Source organism: Camelus dromedarius, chromosome 14 (assembly GCF_036321535.1).
Source record: "Camelus dromedarius isolate mCamDro1 chromosome 14, mCamDro1.pat, whole genome shotgun sequence".
Classification (NCBI taxonomy): domain Eukaryota; kingdom Metazoa; phylum Chordata; class Mammalia; order Artiodactyla; family Camelidae; genus Camelus; species Camelus dromedarius.
Window position 1 is genome coordinate 42,978,666 of NC_087449.1, and position 15,510 is coordinate 42,994,175.

The 15,510-nt window shown below is 43.4% G+C and overlaps 1 protein-coding gene across 23 annotated transcripts in view; it reads right to left on the minus strand.

Moving 5' to 3' along the window:
• Positions 1-15,510, minus strand: part of MACF1 (microtubule actin crosslinking factor 1) — a 313,971-nt gene that overhangs the window by 6,053 nt on the left and 292,408 nt on the right. For 17 of the 23 annotated variants that reach the window (XM_064493716.1, XM_064493720.1, XM_064493724.1 and 14 more), the window contains 6 exons: positions 15,338-15,501; positions 13,809-13,971; positions 11,691-11,845; positions 10,729-10,803; positions 9,570-9,587; positions 6,315-6,432 (listed from right to left, as the gene is read on the minus strand). In XM_064493716.1, coding sequence (XP_064349786.1) covers positions 6,315-6,432; positions 9,570-9,587; positions 10,729-10,803; positions 11,691-11,845; positions 13,809-13,971; positions 15,338-15,501 — 693 coding nt within the window. The remainder of the gene's footprint in view (positions 1-6,314; positions 6,433-9,569; positions 9,588-10,728; positions 10,804-11,690; positions 11,846-13,808; positions 13,972-15,337; positions 15,502-15,510) is intronic. The other 6 variants (XM_064493728.1, XM_064493729.1, XM_064493714.1 and 3 more) reach the window with 1 other exon arrangement.

A 15,510-nucleotide genomic window follows, 5' to 3' on the forward strand; every position in this document is an offset into this window, starting at 1 on the left:
CAAGGCGCCACCCCATGCTGCGGTCACGATCTTGCCCTGCCGCTGTCCCCCTGGGCAAGCACACTGTAACTGGTCAAGGGAAAGCAGATGCAGCAGTTCACAAACCTCTGAGGTTAAGTCAAAACCCCTCTTTTCTCTCTCATGGTACATGTGTACTTTTTGCTTGACTTTTACAGGATACACGGTAATGGAACAGTGAAGAAAACCAGATCACTGAAATCTCCATCGTCTAGACTCTTCTATTTGAATTCAGTGGATAACAATCCTAAAGAAAGGGGTCCAGGAACTCAGTCCAGTAAAAAGATCAAGATGGTATCTTTAAGAAGTAAACATGTGGGAGGAGAGAGAGAGAAAAAGATCTAGACCATGCACAAAACTTGCCAGTGAGAAACGGCTGGGTGAAGAGCTGCAAGCGAGGGAACCCGAGGGCACACCTGCGGGGGGAGAGGGTGTCTGGCTGGAGAGTCTGGAAGCAGCACTGAAGACCAACAGTGCTCTCCCAGGGCTTCTTGGAGCCCCTCAGACCAGAACCCAAAATTTGGATTCGCTCAGAAGATACCAAGTAGAGCCAACACAAATGTTTAATAAATGTAAAAGATGTGTCATTCTTTCCTATATTAGAGTTTTTACATTGGCCAGAAACTACAAGTTCAGAAGATTTCAGGTAACTGTGCCCACCCTTTCTCCTGCCCAACCTCAAATGTCCTCAAGAAATTGGAGGAATCTTGGTAGATTTTAAATCAGGTTGCATGGGTGTCCAAGCAGAGGGGTTCTTAATTACTAAATGAAATCCAAAGTCTTTTCAATATGTTAAGTTGACATAACATACCAAAGTATCAGGTTCAAAGGGTTAGGATATCAAAACTTCCAAGTCAGAGTCCAGGCTCTGCCACCAACTGGGATCCTTCCTGCCCTGGGCCTCAGTTTCCTCAGGCTCACTCGAGATGATCAATCAAGCTGACTGATGTCTAAGAGTCCTTCTTGTCTGGACAGTCTAGGATTTCTGGCCTCTGGAATGCTAAGCTGTCTCCCTTCTCAGGCCCCAACAGAACATGCCCCTTAAGGTTCGTTCCTTGGCCCTTGGTTCTCTCATCATCCATTTTCTGGACATCAGCACTTTCCTCAGTATCTATAGTAATGATTCTCAAAGAGAATTTCCTTCAGCACTAACCTGGGTACTTCAGTAAGACTTCACATCTCTAAAAACTTTACCTTGTGTTTGCTAAGGTGCCCAGAACAACGACAGTCACTCAGCAAGCATGGAGACAACACTGATGAGTGGGAATTATTATTCAGATGAGCACTGGACACCCCAAAGAACTGTTTGTGGCCCTAAGCCATATAGAACTTCAGACATGTTGTTTAAACTTGGCGGACATTTAAGAGTTCACTTCTGAGCCAACTATCCCAGAAAACAACAGAGTGATACCAGAGGAAGACTCTGAATGGCACTGCAGATGAGGGCAATGACATTTTAAATGTAATATGATGACAGTGACAAGTTCCCCATGCACTATACAATTTACAAAGTGTGATCATGTGTAATACTGCTCTAGACTCTCATCAGTGACCAGTCAGCATCCCCACGTCACCGACAGAGGCAGTGAAGCATTCCTAAAAGCTGAGGTCACAGAAAGCCGTGGCAGAGCCGGGACTGGAGTTACCCTTTGCCCGCCCCTGGCTCCTTGCATCACCACCTACACTGACCCATCCCACTCAGGCTTCCATCCCCACTACACCACTGCAATCACTCTGGCAAAGGTCACTGACAATTTCTGCCTCAGGAGGATGCTTTTAAATTGTAGAAAGGTTGGAATCTACAAAAAACTACAAACAGAATAAAAACTGCTTTATTGTACAATCTAGGGGACAGCAGTATTAAAAAGTTGCTGTCTTTGTTCCTTTGCACAATTGTGTGTGTGTGTGTGTGTCTGTGTATACATGAAAGATACAAAAATATCAGGAACATTCCTCCATGCTTGACAGTGTCTTTCCAACTTCAAGTAGCTGCAAAGTATTATTTCGACATACATGCATAAATTTATTTAACCAACCCTATGTTGTTTATAATTCTGTTCTATAATCCTATTTGTTTGTAATTTTTTAAACATTGTATACAGTGCTGTGACAAACTACTTGTAAAAAGTTTTTGTGTCCATGCTGATTTCCTTAGGATAAATTTCTACAAGTGGATTTGCTGGGGAGAAATGCACACTTAAGGTTTTTGATACTAGAACTTATCTATAACGTTTTATACCAATGTATACTCTTGAAAATAATGTATGATTATGTCCGACTTACTTCACTCTGGCCAATGCTCTCTGTATTGAGTGCATACACACATGCGTATGTGTGCAGGTCAAAATCCCACAGTCGGACAGGTAAAGACACCTCTCTGTTGCTGTAATTTACCCGTGGTGGAGCTACTGACTGTTCTCTTCCTGAGACACTTTCCTCCCTTGGCTTCCAGGACCCCCGAGCTCCTGCTTCTCCTACTTCTCCTCCTTCTCCCGATTACTCCATCCCACCCACGTCTTAAACGCTGATGCTCCCCTGGGTTCTGTCATAGTCCCGTTCTCCTTCTCAGACTTTCAACCCAGTGATGAGCTCATCCACCTGAGACTCCAGTGCTGTCATATGGTAACACCTGACTCTCAAATACATCCCCAGCACAGACCCCCTCCCTGGATGTCAGAACCTCACACACAATGACTGACTAGACATGACTGAGGCCAGAAACCTGGTTGCTGATGTAGGTCCCTCCCTCCTGATGGCAGTTCAGTCTACTGTTGAGTCTACTTTCTAATGCTTCTAGAATCCTCCCCATCCCGGCCCCAGCCTCCCACCACCCCTTACACTCACGTGGTTCATGGAGCACCTCCTCCACCCCAGGTGATTGTAACAGGCTTTCAACTGGTCTCTTTGTTTCTCACCTTATTCCCCACCCCTCCCTCACTCCTCATTCCCCAGACAAATTTGTAATAAAAATCTGATTTCTCTGAACAGCTCCAAATCCTTCCATGGTCTTTCACTGCTTACAGCAGTATGACCCAAATTGAGGTTTCTGAAGGGTTTCTTACAAAGGAGAGTTAAGTAAACGCTGTATGCTGCATTTCTCTCTCTAGGAGAGCCCTAATGTAATCAGCACTTTATAAGCTCTGAGAAGTCCTGCAGTAAATAAACCTGCTCAATTTTAACTTGGTGTCTTCCAAATGTACTTGGTCATGGTTTTTGTTGTTGTTGTTGTTGTTGTTGTTTTTTGAAGATCACATCTTGGGGACCAGATCCTAAAGGCAGCCTTTTAAAGTTCAGTTTTTCAACCACCAGAGAGACCATAATTTGCTAACGGAATTATGCTGGCCACCTGATGTTCGCTAGAATAGGCCTGTTAGACAAAATTCAGTCCTATGGTTTAATGCGTGTAACAGGATGAAGAGTTCTGCAGGTGGGTGATGGTAGCACAACAGTGTGAATGTATTTAATGCCCCTGAACCATACACTTAAAAATGGCTAAGATGGTAAGATTTATGTTATGTGTATTTTACATGATTAAAAAAAATCAGTTCTAAGCCAGACTATGTCTTTTAAATCTTCATAAATGAAGTCTTTCGAAACCTGCAGTAAAATTTTGGGGAACTCGTATGCCTGATGCTCAGAAACATTCATGGAACCCTAGGGCAGAGGTGCACCTCGTCATCAGGCAGGGGCATTGTTTTATCTCCATCCAAACGCCATGATTTCCTTTGCTATGGCTCAATCTGGAAAGTGAAATCTCCAATTCTGGCAGTACCAGGAACCTGCAAGGCGAATACTTTTACTTTTTACCTGTGGCTAAAGCAATGTGCAGTTTGAGATCGTTTTCATCTCCTTGAACAGCTGTGCAAAGGCAGGTACCAGATGATTGTGCAACATCAGTGCTACAACTCTGTCCTAAACTTCATACTGTCCTCAGTGTAACATTCTCTGTGGTCCAGAGAGCCAAGGAAATACACACACATGAGGACAAACCTACCCCAAGTGGTGCTTCCAGAAGCCACCGTAATTCCTCACAGAACCCTAGACAGCTTCAAGGAACTTTTCTCTTTGTGAGGTTCATGCCCTTCCAAGACACCTATATCCACCTGGGCCTGAAAGTGCTCCCCTCCTAGCACAGTTTTCTATTTGATTAGAAGTGGCTCATCCTGTCTGCCACTGGTAGAGTCATGACATCCAAGACTGCTGGGAGTTCTTGACTCTGCACCAGTGAAACGGGGATGAAGGCACTCCTGGAAAGGCACAGAGGAAAGCCTTACCTTGTTTGCTCCAAGGACGCTGAAAAAGACTACCATGTTCCATAGAAAATAGCTCCTAGATGGCCCTCCCACATATCCTTGGGGTTTCAATTTCTAGCTAGTAAGATAAGGACAAAGCAAGCAGTGCTCTCCGTGGCCAGCAGCACAGGGTTACCGTAAACAGAGCAAGTAGAGCAGGCAGCAAACAGGCAAAGATCCCAAATGTCACATGCAGTTATCTCCCCTCTGATTGTTAAGTTCACTCACATGACATGAAAAATAAAACCTTATCAAAGATTGGGAAAGGGGGAAAGGAATAATGTTTCACTGACTTCAGGTTAAAATGATATGTATTGATCCTCATTTAAAACAAAGAGGACTTTCATGTCAAAGAAACTGGTTTGCAACATAATTCAGTTCTAAAACTGATTAAATCCACTCCAGTTTTTTATCAGAATAGGTGCTTTTAAAACTATTTTATGAAAAAGAAACTCCTAATGAAAACTGTTCTATTATTACCCTGGTTACTGGAGTAAACGTAGAATGAGTTAGGAGGAACTATTTATGAGCAAAGCTGAAGTCACGTGAGAACCTTTAGCTTTACATGTAAGTCGCCATGTAGCAGGACTGTAGACATTCCTGCTAGGTTAGTAAGGAAGCCTTACTAATTTAATTACGCAGACAGAACCAGTAAAACACATATAAAAAGAGGTGGTTGTGGGTTTCTTAGCCTCTGAGACGCAGGATGTTGGTCAGAAGCACATCCTCTAGAGCCAGACTACCTTGGATCTGAATCCTGTCTCTGCCATTTATTAGCTGTCTGTCCTCGGGCAAGTTACTTAATTTTTCTAGGCTGCAGTTCCCTATTCTGTAAAATGGAGATAATAATAGTACCTACACTTCAGACGGTGTGTGTTATTATTTGTTAAGTGCTTATAATAGTGTGTGGTATATAAAACTATGTAAGTATTTGTTAAATAGAAACTCAGAACAAATTCCATGGGTTCTGTCTCAACAGACATATTTTATGTTTTGTCAGCTTGTAACAGTTAGAAAAGCTATGGTTTGGCTATTTCAAAGCATTCATAAAGGCAGCAGATACCACAGAGTCAAGAGTTTAAGAAGCAAAGCCATTCTCAGTGGGCTGGGATGTGGGTAAGAGGGACAAAGCTTAAAAGCCAACCTATGGGAGACTGACTGGAAATCGAAGAGCTGGAATCAGAGCGCTTTATTTTACTCCCAGGATGGTGAACTAGAATAAAAAATATATAAACACAAAGAAACAGAGCAGGAAATGCAGAAACTGGTCAAGAAAGACAAATTGGCAGACAGTGGGGGAGCCTCCAGTATACCCACATGCAGCTCGGCTAACAGGAAAAAGGAAAGGACGCAGTTGAAGGGGTTTAGCGACTGGGATTTGACCATTCCCCGCCTGCTCGGCCCTCGCGCGCCCAGAGCTGCAGGTACCGTCACTCACGTTACACTGACCGCTCTCCTTCGCCTGGGGGCTGGCACGCCAGCCTTTTCATGGTTAGCAGACGGACACCCCATGAACTTGCTTAGGTGATCATCGGCCTTACAAGGGCCTAGGCTCACTGCTAGGTGTTCTTTATTTCCCCTCCTGGTCCAGGGAGCTCCCAGTCCTCCCCTACATGAGAGGGCCCAATACCCTCCCCGAGTTTCAGATGCAGACATTATAGGCAAAGGCATCTGCAGACTCAGGGAACCTAAAGGGCTTTATCAGGCTCTCTCCAGGCTAGTGTTAATGTAGCTCCTCACACTGAAACATTTGATGACACTAATAAATTCCCAATTCTCGTTACTGTGCCCCTTGAAACCTGTCTCCCCTGACAGCATCAGCCTTTTCTGCTTTCTCTTCCTCGTCTACTCTGGCAGCCTGAGTTCTAATCTTTGCTAGTGGGATGACAGCCAGGCAGCTTAACCACAGAATAAACAGACCCCACCAGCAACACCCTGTGGAAGCAGGGAGTCAGTGTCGAGGGCGTAGCTAACCAATAATTCGTGCCAAGTTCGGCTCCTTACCTCGGCAGGGGTCATTTTTCACTAGAAATTCATCCAGAGCCATCCATCCTCCACCAACACGGACCATCACTGTGCTGCGCAGGATGCGGACCAGCCGCAGCTGCTGGGAGTCCCCGAACTGCAGGGCCAAGGGGACATGGTGAGTGTGGTCACCCAAGCAGAGCTAGACTTTCTTTCCAGAGCAGACTGTATTCAGACGCAATGACAATTTCAGTTTTGGAAAAATTTTAACTCTCACTACTTTACATTTTCACACACACAAAAAAACTTAAAATATGGAAAAGCCGAAACCACCAAGCTAAAGACCATTACTTTGACATACTTTCTATTGGGATAAAGTTAACCTCTGATGGTCATGACCTGCACCAAATGTGAGTGTGGAGGACAGAGATTAGCTCACTTTGATTCTTTTAAAGATTCTGCCCAAATTAAAACCGAATAATAAAATTTTTTATTAAGCTAGTTTGTTTCCATAAAAGAAAAGACAGCTCTAAGGTGGATGTCAACTTCTGAATACAGTGTGCTCAAAGTTAAATGGAAAACAGCAAATAATATTTCAAGCCTTAAGGAAACCCTTGCAAAGCATCATCATTATTATAAGATTAGAAGAAAATGTGATTTTTCATATCATTTTCAGAAATAAACCCCTAAGTATTCTAATTGTGACACCACCAGCAGAAGATTTTCTTAAGTTGAAAAAATGATTGACAGTGTTTATACTAAAATTTAGTTGAAGAAATTAAAATTTTAATCTACCATGCTGATTATAAATAGTATTCAACAGTCATTTTGGGGATGGTAAAATAAGTATGACTTTCTGGTTTTTTTTTTTTTCTTTTTCATGCCTAACATTCCTACTTCCCAGCCCTGTTAACAATTACAGTTTCCCATGGCATAAATTATCTTCTTCCTAAAATAAAGAGGCAACAAAAGAGAATCATGCTGAGATCTTACAACAAAAATCAAACACATGGTTAGAGAAATGGAATTCCTACAATTATTTAACTCAAGGAGAGTGTTGGGGAGGGGTATTTAATCACTTACTTAGAATTTTCAAAGTTATAAAGGAGAAACACAGCACAAAAATTGAAAACGCCAGAAAGGATGTATGAGCAAGACACATAACCAACCTCCCTCAAAATTAATACTTTTGTGCTAAGTCTCCATATTACTTGGCACTGAGTCAAGCGTACTGTTTAGGTAGGCAAGGTGATGGAAAAAGTATCACCCTCCAACCAAGCCCTTTTCTTTGAAAATAAAAATAGTCCTACATCCTTCATCTCACATGGTTTTTAAGTGAAGTGACTATAGCAACAGCATGGTGTAGTGCAAAGGGCACTGAAGTGGGGACCCAGGCATGTGAGGGAAAAAATGTCCTGTCCGAGGAAGGAAGCTGCCCCTTTGACCTCTGCAGCTGCCCTCAGTCACCGGCCCAATGAGTGGGAGTGGGGAGGCCCTCTGGGAGGAACTGAGGTCCACCAGATTCAGGAGCACTGGCCTGAGTCACTACTTGGGGTCTTCCCTGTTATAGGTGAGGGAAGAAGGAGACAAGGGCCTATGTGTCCCCAGAGTGAACCAGGAAGGAACACCAAGATGTACTTTATTTTTACATTTCACTTGACAGCCTTCAGAATTAATCCATTTATTTCATTCTCTTTTCCCCCTTAATTTCTTACTAAAGCTCTCTCTGAAAGATTCTAACTTGCTCTTACTAAGCTAAGGGGCAAAAAAAGTTTGACCCAAGCCAGAGGCCAAAGTGGCTGGAGAAGACGAGGCCAGACTGATGAGTGTGGAAAAGGCTACAGAAACTCTAAACACGGGGACCTGCATAAACCTGGCAGAGCTGGGATGCCAGTGAGGCAAAGATCTCCCAACAGAATCTCAGGGGCAACTGGAAGCTCTGTTTCCTTCTCTTAAATGGAAAAGCCCTTGCAAGGACTTCTTGCAGGGACTCCGACATTACTAGTTCTGTGACTGTTGGAACTGTGATCCTTAAGGCCTCCGATGCCTCATGTATAAAATGAACTTAAAAAAATTTTATTTTTACTTTATTACACTTTTGTTTGTTTGTTTCGTCTTAGGAGGAGGGGGGTAATTATTTGTTAATGGAGGCGCTGGGGATTGAACCCAAGCCCTCATGTATGCTAAGCAGGCGCTCTACCACTGAGCTAGACCTGCCTCCCAAAATGAACTTCTTAATCCTGTTCCCAACACTGGAACTAACTCATCTGATCCTCTGCTGGTCAATGGAGTAGTGGAGGAACGCCTGCCTCAGTGCCACTTTCGAAGGGGTCCCTGGTACTCACATGCAGTCATCAGCAAACAGGCACAACCTTTAGGTACCACTCAGTGCTCTTATGCAATGATTTATTTAACGCTAGTTTGACTGTTTTCCTTTTTAGTTTCTTTCTATCCTTTGTTCTTCCCACTGGCCCAGAATGTTACTGTAGTTAGTGATTAAAGCAGTGCCTGGAACTTAACGTTGACTGAGGGCCTCAAGTCAGCTCTCATCACAAGACATATTTTACTCATGCAACTTCCTTCCGTTCGAAGACACAGGACCCCAGAGCCCTCAGAAAGGTCAGAGTTACCAAGTGGAGTCAAAAGCATTCAGTCTTTTTTGCAAGGCTAATTTGATCCAATTAGATTTTGGCTGGCTGGTCGTAACTGGCAAACTTCAGACTACAGCCAAATATGATTTTTTAAACTTCTCACATACCTTATAATTACAAAAATACAATATAAGCAGAAGTAATTATAAATGTTAGTAAGGTATTTAAACAGACTGAGTACCTTAAATACCCCAAGACTTTTTTGACTTAGGGTACATAATAAAATTTGTGTTAACTGTCAAAAGACTTGGGTATAAATCAGAATTGTGCTGTCTGGTATTCTGACTTCCAAAACAGAAGGACGAGACTGGGCTCTCTGCAGAAGTGGGACAGACGGATCCCACGGCTTTAACTTCCCCGACTGTTACTTATGACTCAGCTCAGCATAGTATCGTCCTCTTCAGCCAATCTAATTTTGAATGGAAAATTTCATCTCCTTTAAAAAAATATGTACTTAGGTCCTTCTGCTTCTGAGACAGCTTTACAATATGAGCCATGTTAGCACTTCTCCACTTGGTAAGACCACCGGCTGTGACACAGGCATGCTCCAGATTACGTCCTCTCCCCACAGCAGAGAACAGGCAGCATTAGCTACACAGACCATTTCCACCAAAAAAAGAGAATGTTGCAAGGCACACTGTACCTGATTGCCGAGGAAGAACTACAGAGAGTGAGTAAAGGAGGGAGGAAGTGGAAAGGGGAAAAAAAAAGAGAACATTTTGTCAAATTAACACTAAGGAATGAAAATCATGTAATCATGTTACCAGTTTCAAGAATAATGACACACATGGACCATATTCTTAGTGAGCTCTTGCCCCCGGGACGAGGTTTTAACAGGCTGAGAAGACCTAACTTTTCCATTCTATGTTGCTCCTGTGCTCCTGTTAACTCGCTTCTCTCATAAGTAATAAAAACAAAAAACAAAAACAAAAAAACACAACAACAAAACAAAAAAAGCCAAGAAAACAAAACCCAACAAGCAAGCACAAAATTGCTTGGAGCTTTATCAACTCAATGCCCTGGGCTGGATCCAAGGCAGAGTCTCCCAACACTCCACTCCTGGCTCAGAGCAGCACGGTGTGGTTCTGGTGTACTCTGAAGGCATTTCCGACGTGCTAATGGAACCTCGATTTCCTGTTTCTAACTGGGTACCTGTAACTGTGCCATCTGAAATGGTCATCTAAATCCCCTTTGCCAATCCTAGATCTTCTTAGGATTTTGAGAATCCTGACAAGCTGAATACATTTTAGGAGCCCTGTCACAGGTCCCTATGCCCCAGCCTGGTCCCCAAACTAAAACACAGCATGGTTCACTGTCAGTTCTGGCCTCACTCAGCACAGCTGTCCGGGAGACTGTGAGCAGGCCGAGCATCCCTCGGGGCCTAGCCACTTGGGCTCACAGTGACCAGCTCTTTGGTGGGAATGGTCAGTCATTAGGTAACAGTTTCCTTATCTTACGGTAAAGGTGACCCCATTTCCTTAAAGACCTTGGTCAGCAGTGAAGAGAGGCCTCTGTAACGTTTCCTCTATTGGAACTCAAGCACAAGCTCCCGTTAACGAGACAGGGCACTACTTTCCAGATGGAGCTATGTGGGGCATGAAGCTCTGCTCTCAGGACACCTGACATTTGACACCTATTGAGGCGAGGGTCAGAGAGTGACCACATCTCAAGTCCGCTGGCTCTGGTCCTCCTTGGTGGCAGGAAGGGGGGATCATCAGACTGCTGTGTGTCAGGCTGCTTGCACCTGTAAGGGCCACACAGGAGGAACGGCCACCACACGGGACTGGTTTTCTCTTCCTTACCCGGTATTTGTTCTCTCCAATCTGCTCCACCTGAAACCTTTTTGCACATTTGCACTGAGCCACTTGTCTTGTGACCTATTGGTTGTGAACAACAAAAAATGAGAAAAGTGTGAAGGGTAAAGCAAGACTTCCTGTTCAGAGAAACAAAGACTTTTACATGTAATCAGAGAAGCTCTTCATTATGTATTTTTTAGGCATTTCAGGCTTTTGATACACACATTTGTCTTCAATTGTGAGTCTTACTAACCAGATACTCAGATACTGAGTATGAAAGAAATTCCCAAGTAATGATACAACATATTCTTCCATCCTGCTTCAAAATTCCTTCAGTGATGTGCCAATGTGCATGCATCAGTATCAACGGACTAATAAAGCAAATCATGAACTGACTTGAATTTCATTCAACCTGGAGCCCGAGATTGCCCAGAAGTCAGCCCCGGGGTGCTCCAGGCCAAGCCCAAGACCTGGCCCGCTGCCTCGCCCAGCCCAGCATCAGCACATCCTGGATCTCTATGTGCTACTAATGAATTTGTCCTTTTCAATGTGATACAATTCTTAACTAGGCAGAAAGCTTGGTGGGTACACACCATCTGAAACATTACTTCACATTTCACCCCTAAATGCTACACATGAAGATGCTCTCCTGGATCCTGAGGCTGGATCTCAGGACTGAGAGACGAGTCTGTTCCAAGAGGCATGGTGTCCTGGAGAGAGTCTCTGTAAACTTTACAGCACCACAGAGGCAGCTCACCTGACTAACAACTCATCGAGATTGAGCTACAGCTCAATGGCCAGAAATCCACTGGGGTAATGCCATCCAAAAGGGGATCCCCAAACCGAACTCCACATAATCATCTCTAACATACATGCTGAAGGGCTAATGTGGCAACTGCACCCAACCAAACTCAGGACAATAGAAACCGATGGTTAAAAACGTACTCAAATGCAATTATGTCCCATACCTCATCTTCAATTTTATCTGCATCGGTTGTTGGTCGATAAGCATCCTTATTGGGATGGAGAGCAGCCACGAATTCATAGTAATCAATGTAGCCATCCCCATCTCGGTCAAAAATGTCTGCAACAGCAGTCATCTCTAACTTGGTAGTAGGGAACTCTGGAGAAAATTAATCACATTTTGGAACATTAAGAGGGCTCACTTGGTTGGTTGGAGGTTACATAAATACTTCTTAGAAAAATTTGTCTTGATCTTTTTCTGAAAAACAATACATGCCCACTTCAGAGAACTAAGAAAATGTAAAATATTATAAAGAAGGTAAAAATTACCCTAAGAGAAGCCACAGCATACTCAGTTGCTGGCATTTTCACTTACGGATTCATCCACCTGCAACTTAATAACAGATCTACCAACTTCAAAATTTATTTGTCCACTCCACTATTATTGGATATTTAGATTATTTCAGAAGAGTGACAATTTGAAATTAACAGGGTGAAATTTTACTATGTTCAGATTACTGCCTCAGATTCTTGACAATAGCTTTCCAAAGGAACTGTTAATATTTACAGAGTGATTTACTAAAATGTAAACTGGACCATATTGTCTCAGATGGAAACCTCTGGTGGCTGCCCACTATCTCTAGAATAAAATCTGATCCCTTCATGATGGTCAACAAAGCCCTGCATTACTGGCCACGTCCTACTCTTCTAACTTCACTCTTAGCATCTCTGCAGTCCTGACACTCCATCCCTACAATGTGCCGAGTTCACTGCCGTCTTGGCACTCCGTCCCTGCTGTTCCTCTGCCTCTCTCCCCTGAAATCCTGACATGGCTGGATCTTTCTCGTTAGGTAGGTCTCAGATCAGGTATTACCTCCAGACAGGCCTTCCTGGGACACCCGTGTGAAGTAGCACAGCAATGAGATGTGCTCTGTGATACTGGCAAGTCATTTAACTACTTTCTGCCTGACTCCTGCTAAAAATAAATGAGATCATACACTTTGTAAGCTGTTATACAGATGCCAGAAACCGGTATTATGAGGGGTGTAATGCACATGATAAATGTAACTAACATTGCTGTATGTTATATATGAAAGTTGTTAAGACAGTAAATCCTAAGAGTTCTCATCACAAGAAAAACATTTTTTTCTGTTTAGTTTTGTACTATGTGAGATGACGGGTGTTCACTAAACTTACTGTGACAGGCACTTTATAACATGTAGTTCAAATCATTATGCTGTATATCTTAAACTTACACAGTGCCACACGCTACTTACAACTCGATAAAACTGGACGGAAAATAAATCTGAATTCCTATTGAGAAAAAGAAACTGATATTATGAAAAACTTATTTTTAAAAACATTTTACAGGTATACTTCATTTTATTGTGCTTCATGGATACTGTTTACACACTGAAGGTTTGTGGCAACCCTGTGTCGAGCACGTCCACTGCTACCATATTTCCAACAGCATTTGCTCACTTTGTGTCTCTATGTCACATTTTGGAATCCTCACACTATTTCAAGTTTTTCATTATTATATTTATTAAGCTGATCTGTGATCAATGATCTTTGATGTTACCACTGCAAAAGGATTATGACTCACTGAAGGCTCAGATAATGGTCAGCATTTTTTAGCAATAAAGTATTTTTAATTAAGGGATGTATTATTTTTTTAAAGTAACACCACTGTACACTTAACAGACTACAGTACAGTGTAAATGTAACTTTTATACGCATCGGGAAACCCAAATATTCTAATGGCTTGCTTTACTGCAGTACCTGCTTTATTGTGGGGGTCTGGAACTGAACCTGCAACATCTCCAAGGCACGCCTGTACTCACACCCGCATTATTCACAAAAGCTAGCTCCTTACCTGAAATTGTTTTGCTTACCATAACGAGTCAAACGAGACCTCTTTTTTTTTTTTAATCTCAGCAAAATGAGATTCTTCTCTTCATCAAAACAATAGACCAGTTTTACTAAGCAGTTACATTACTTCTTCCCTAAGACTGCAGCTCCAACTGCAGAAAGACTGTTTAGCCAGAATACTATTTTGTTTCTACAAAGTAAATGCAAGGAATCCAGGTGTGACCTGTGTTTGGAATTATGACTGGACTCACTGGATGCTAGAATGCCATCGATAAACTCCTGACGTGTTATCTTCCCATCCTGGTCCTTGTCAATTCGTCGGAAGAAATCCATCACCCGAGACTTTTTGTGATTCATCCAACGCATATACTTTTTCCTCCAGACATCAAAGTCAAAGTTGGCAAATTCCTTCAACTAGACAGAAATCAGAAGCGTCAATAAGACCTAACGTTTGGCCCTCAAACAAGCCCATAGCATACCCAAAACCAAAACTTTCAGACATCCAGCAAAGCCATGCGGGCCTTCAGAGGGGGACCAACAATGGTGTCTATGTGTTGCCTCCTTTGTGAAGGCACAATCTGCCTCCTGCATGTAAAGCCACGGTTATTTACATGAGCTGTGGTGTAATGGAGCAGCAGGAGAAACAGTAACTGAACAACCACCATGGAAAATACGGAGCACAGAACAGGAATGGGTGGAGCCAGCCTTGCTTTCCCTTGGCACTTTGTCAAAGGATTTATCCCCTTACACATAAGGGAAGGGATTTTCTCCCAGAAGAGAAGTCAGCACTCCTCACTTCTATGATTTTGAAAGGAACTCTGATCACACAGTAGGCTCACGTTTCCCCTGTCTTCTGAGATAATTTGATTTCCAGCTGGAAGCATCAAGAATCCAGTCCTGCACCCAAGCTCATTTCTCTGAGATGGTGCCAGAGGGAGAGAACTGCCCGTCTGACTCGCACGTTAAGTATTTGGCTCTGAGAGACGGCAGCAGGCCTGTGCAGTGGGCAAGGTGGTGTTGAGCCACTTGGACTATGTCAGTGATACAGACTCAGAATGACTTAAACAGTGCAGCAGTTTCCCCCTTGGTCTTTCAAACTCCAAAGTTGGAAGGAATGGGGGAAAAAAGAAAAAGCCAAAACCAAATTGTTTAAAACTCAACTGACCTACAGAAATAACAACAGAAAACACAGAACACTCACTTCTGGGTATAGCTGCTTTGACACGCACAAATAAAAAGAATATAAAACATATTAGAGGTTTGTTTTAGAAACCAGGAAGTGAAGTACTATATTTTTCAGACTGGTCAACAATAATTCAAAAGAGACTTGCTTTTCATAATCTACTAAAGAGTAATAGAATAACAAGACTATAAAAAAATTACGCTTATTTGATAATTGTGTAGCTTGTATCTTCACATAGAAGGCTCACTAACGGTCCCTTCTGTGACAAGCACCACACCTGGTGGTAACTTTGCAAACTCATGCTCCTGATTCTTGGCCAGCCAGGTGCTGAGGAGGGCTGCATCACAGGCCGGACCCCCCCAGACGGGCTGGCTGCCCGCTTCCCACCACCAGGTGCTACGGCCTACTGTTGTAAGTTTCCTCACATGTGTGTCTTCACCCAGGGGCCCCGAAGGACAGAGCACTGGCCTACACAGGTCTGTTCCTACTTCTGAAAAGCAGGTCAAGGCACACAAGTAATGCTCAGAGGGCCTCGGGAGGGCTGTCTTTTGATAAAAAGTCGCTCCCCTCCAGGGAGGGTGCTTGGCAGGGCCTCACCTCCTCCAGCCTGTCCAAGGCGTCGTTCAGCCTCCGCTGCCGCTCCAGTGCCAGCAGCCACACCTGCTGCCAGCGGGCAGAGAGCTGGTTGATCCGTGGGTTTTTTGCTTCCGATTGTGAAAGGATTGGCATGGGAGGAGGTGTGGGCTGACTCAAGGACTTCCCTGAAAGGA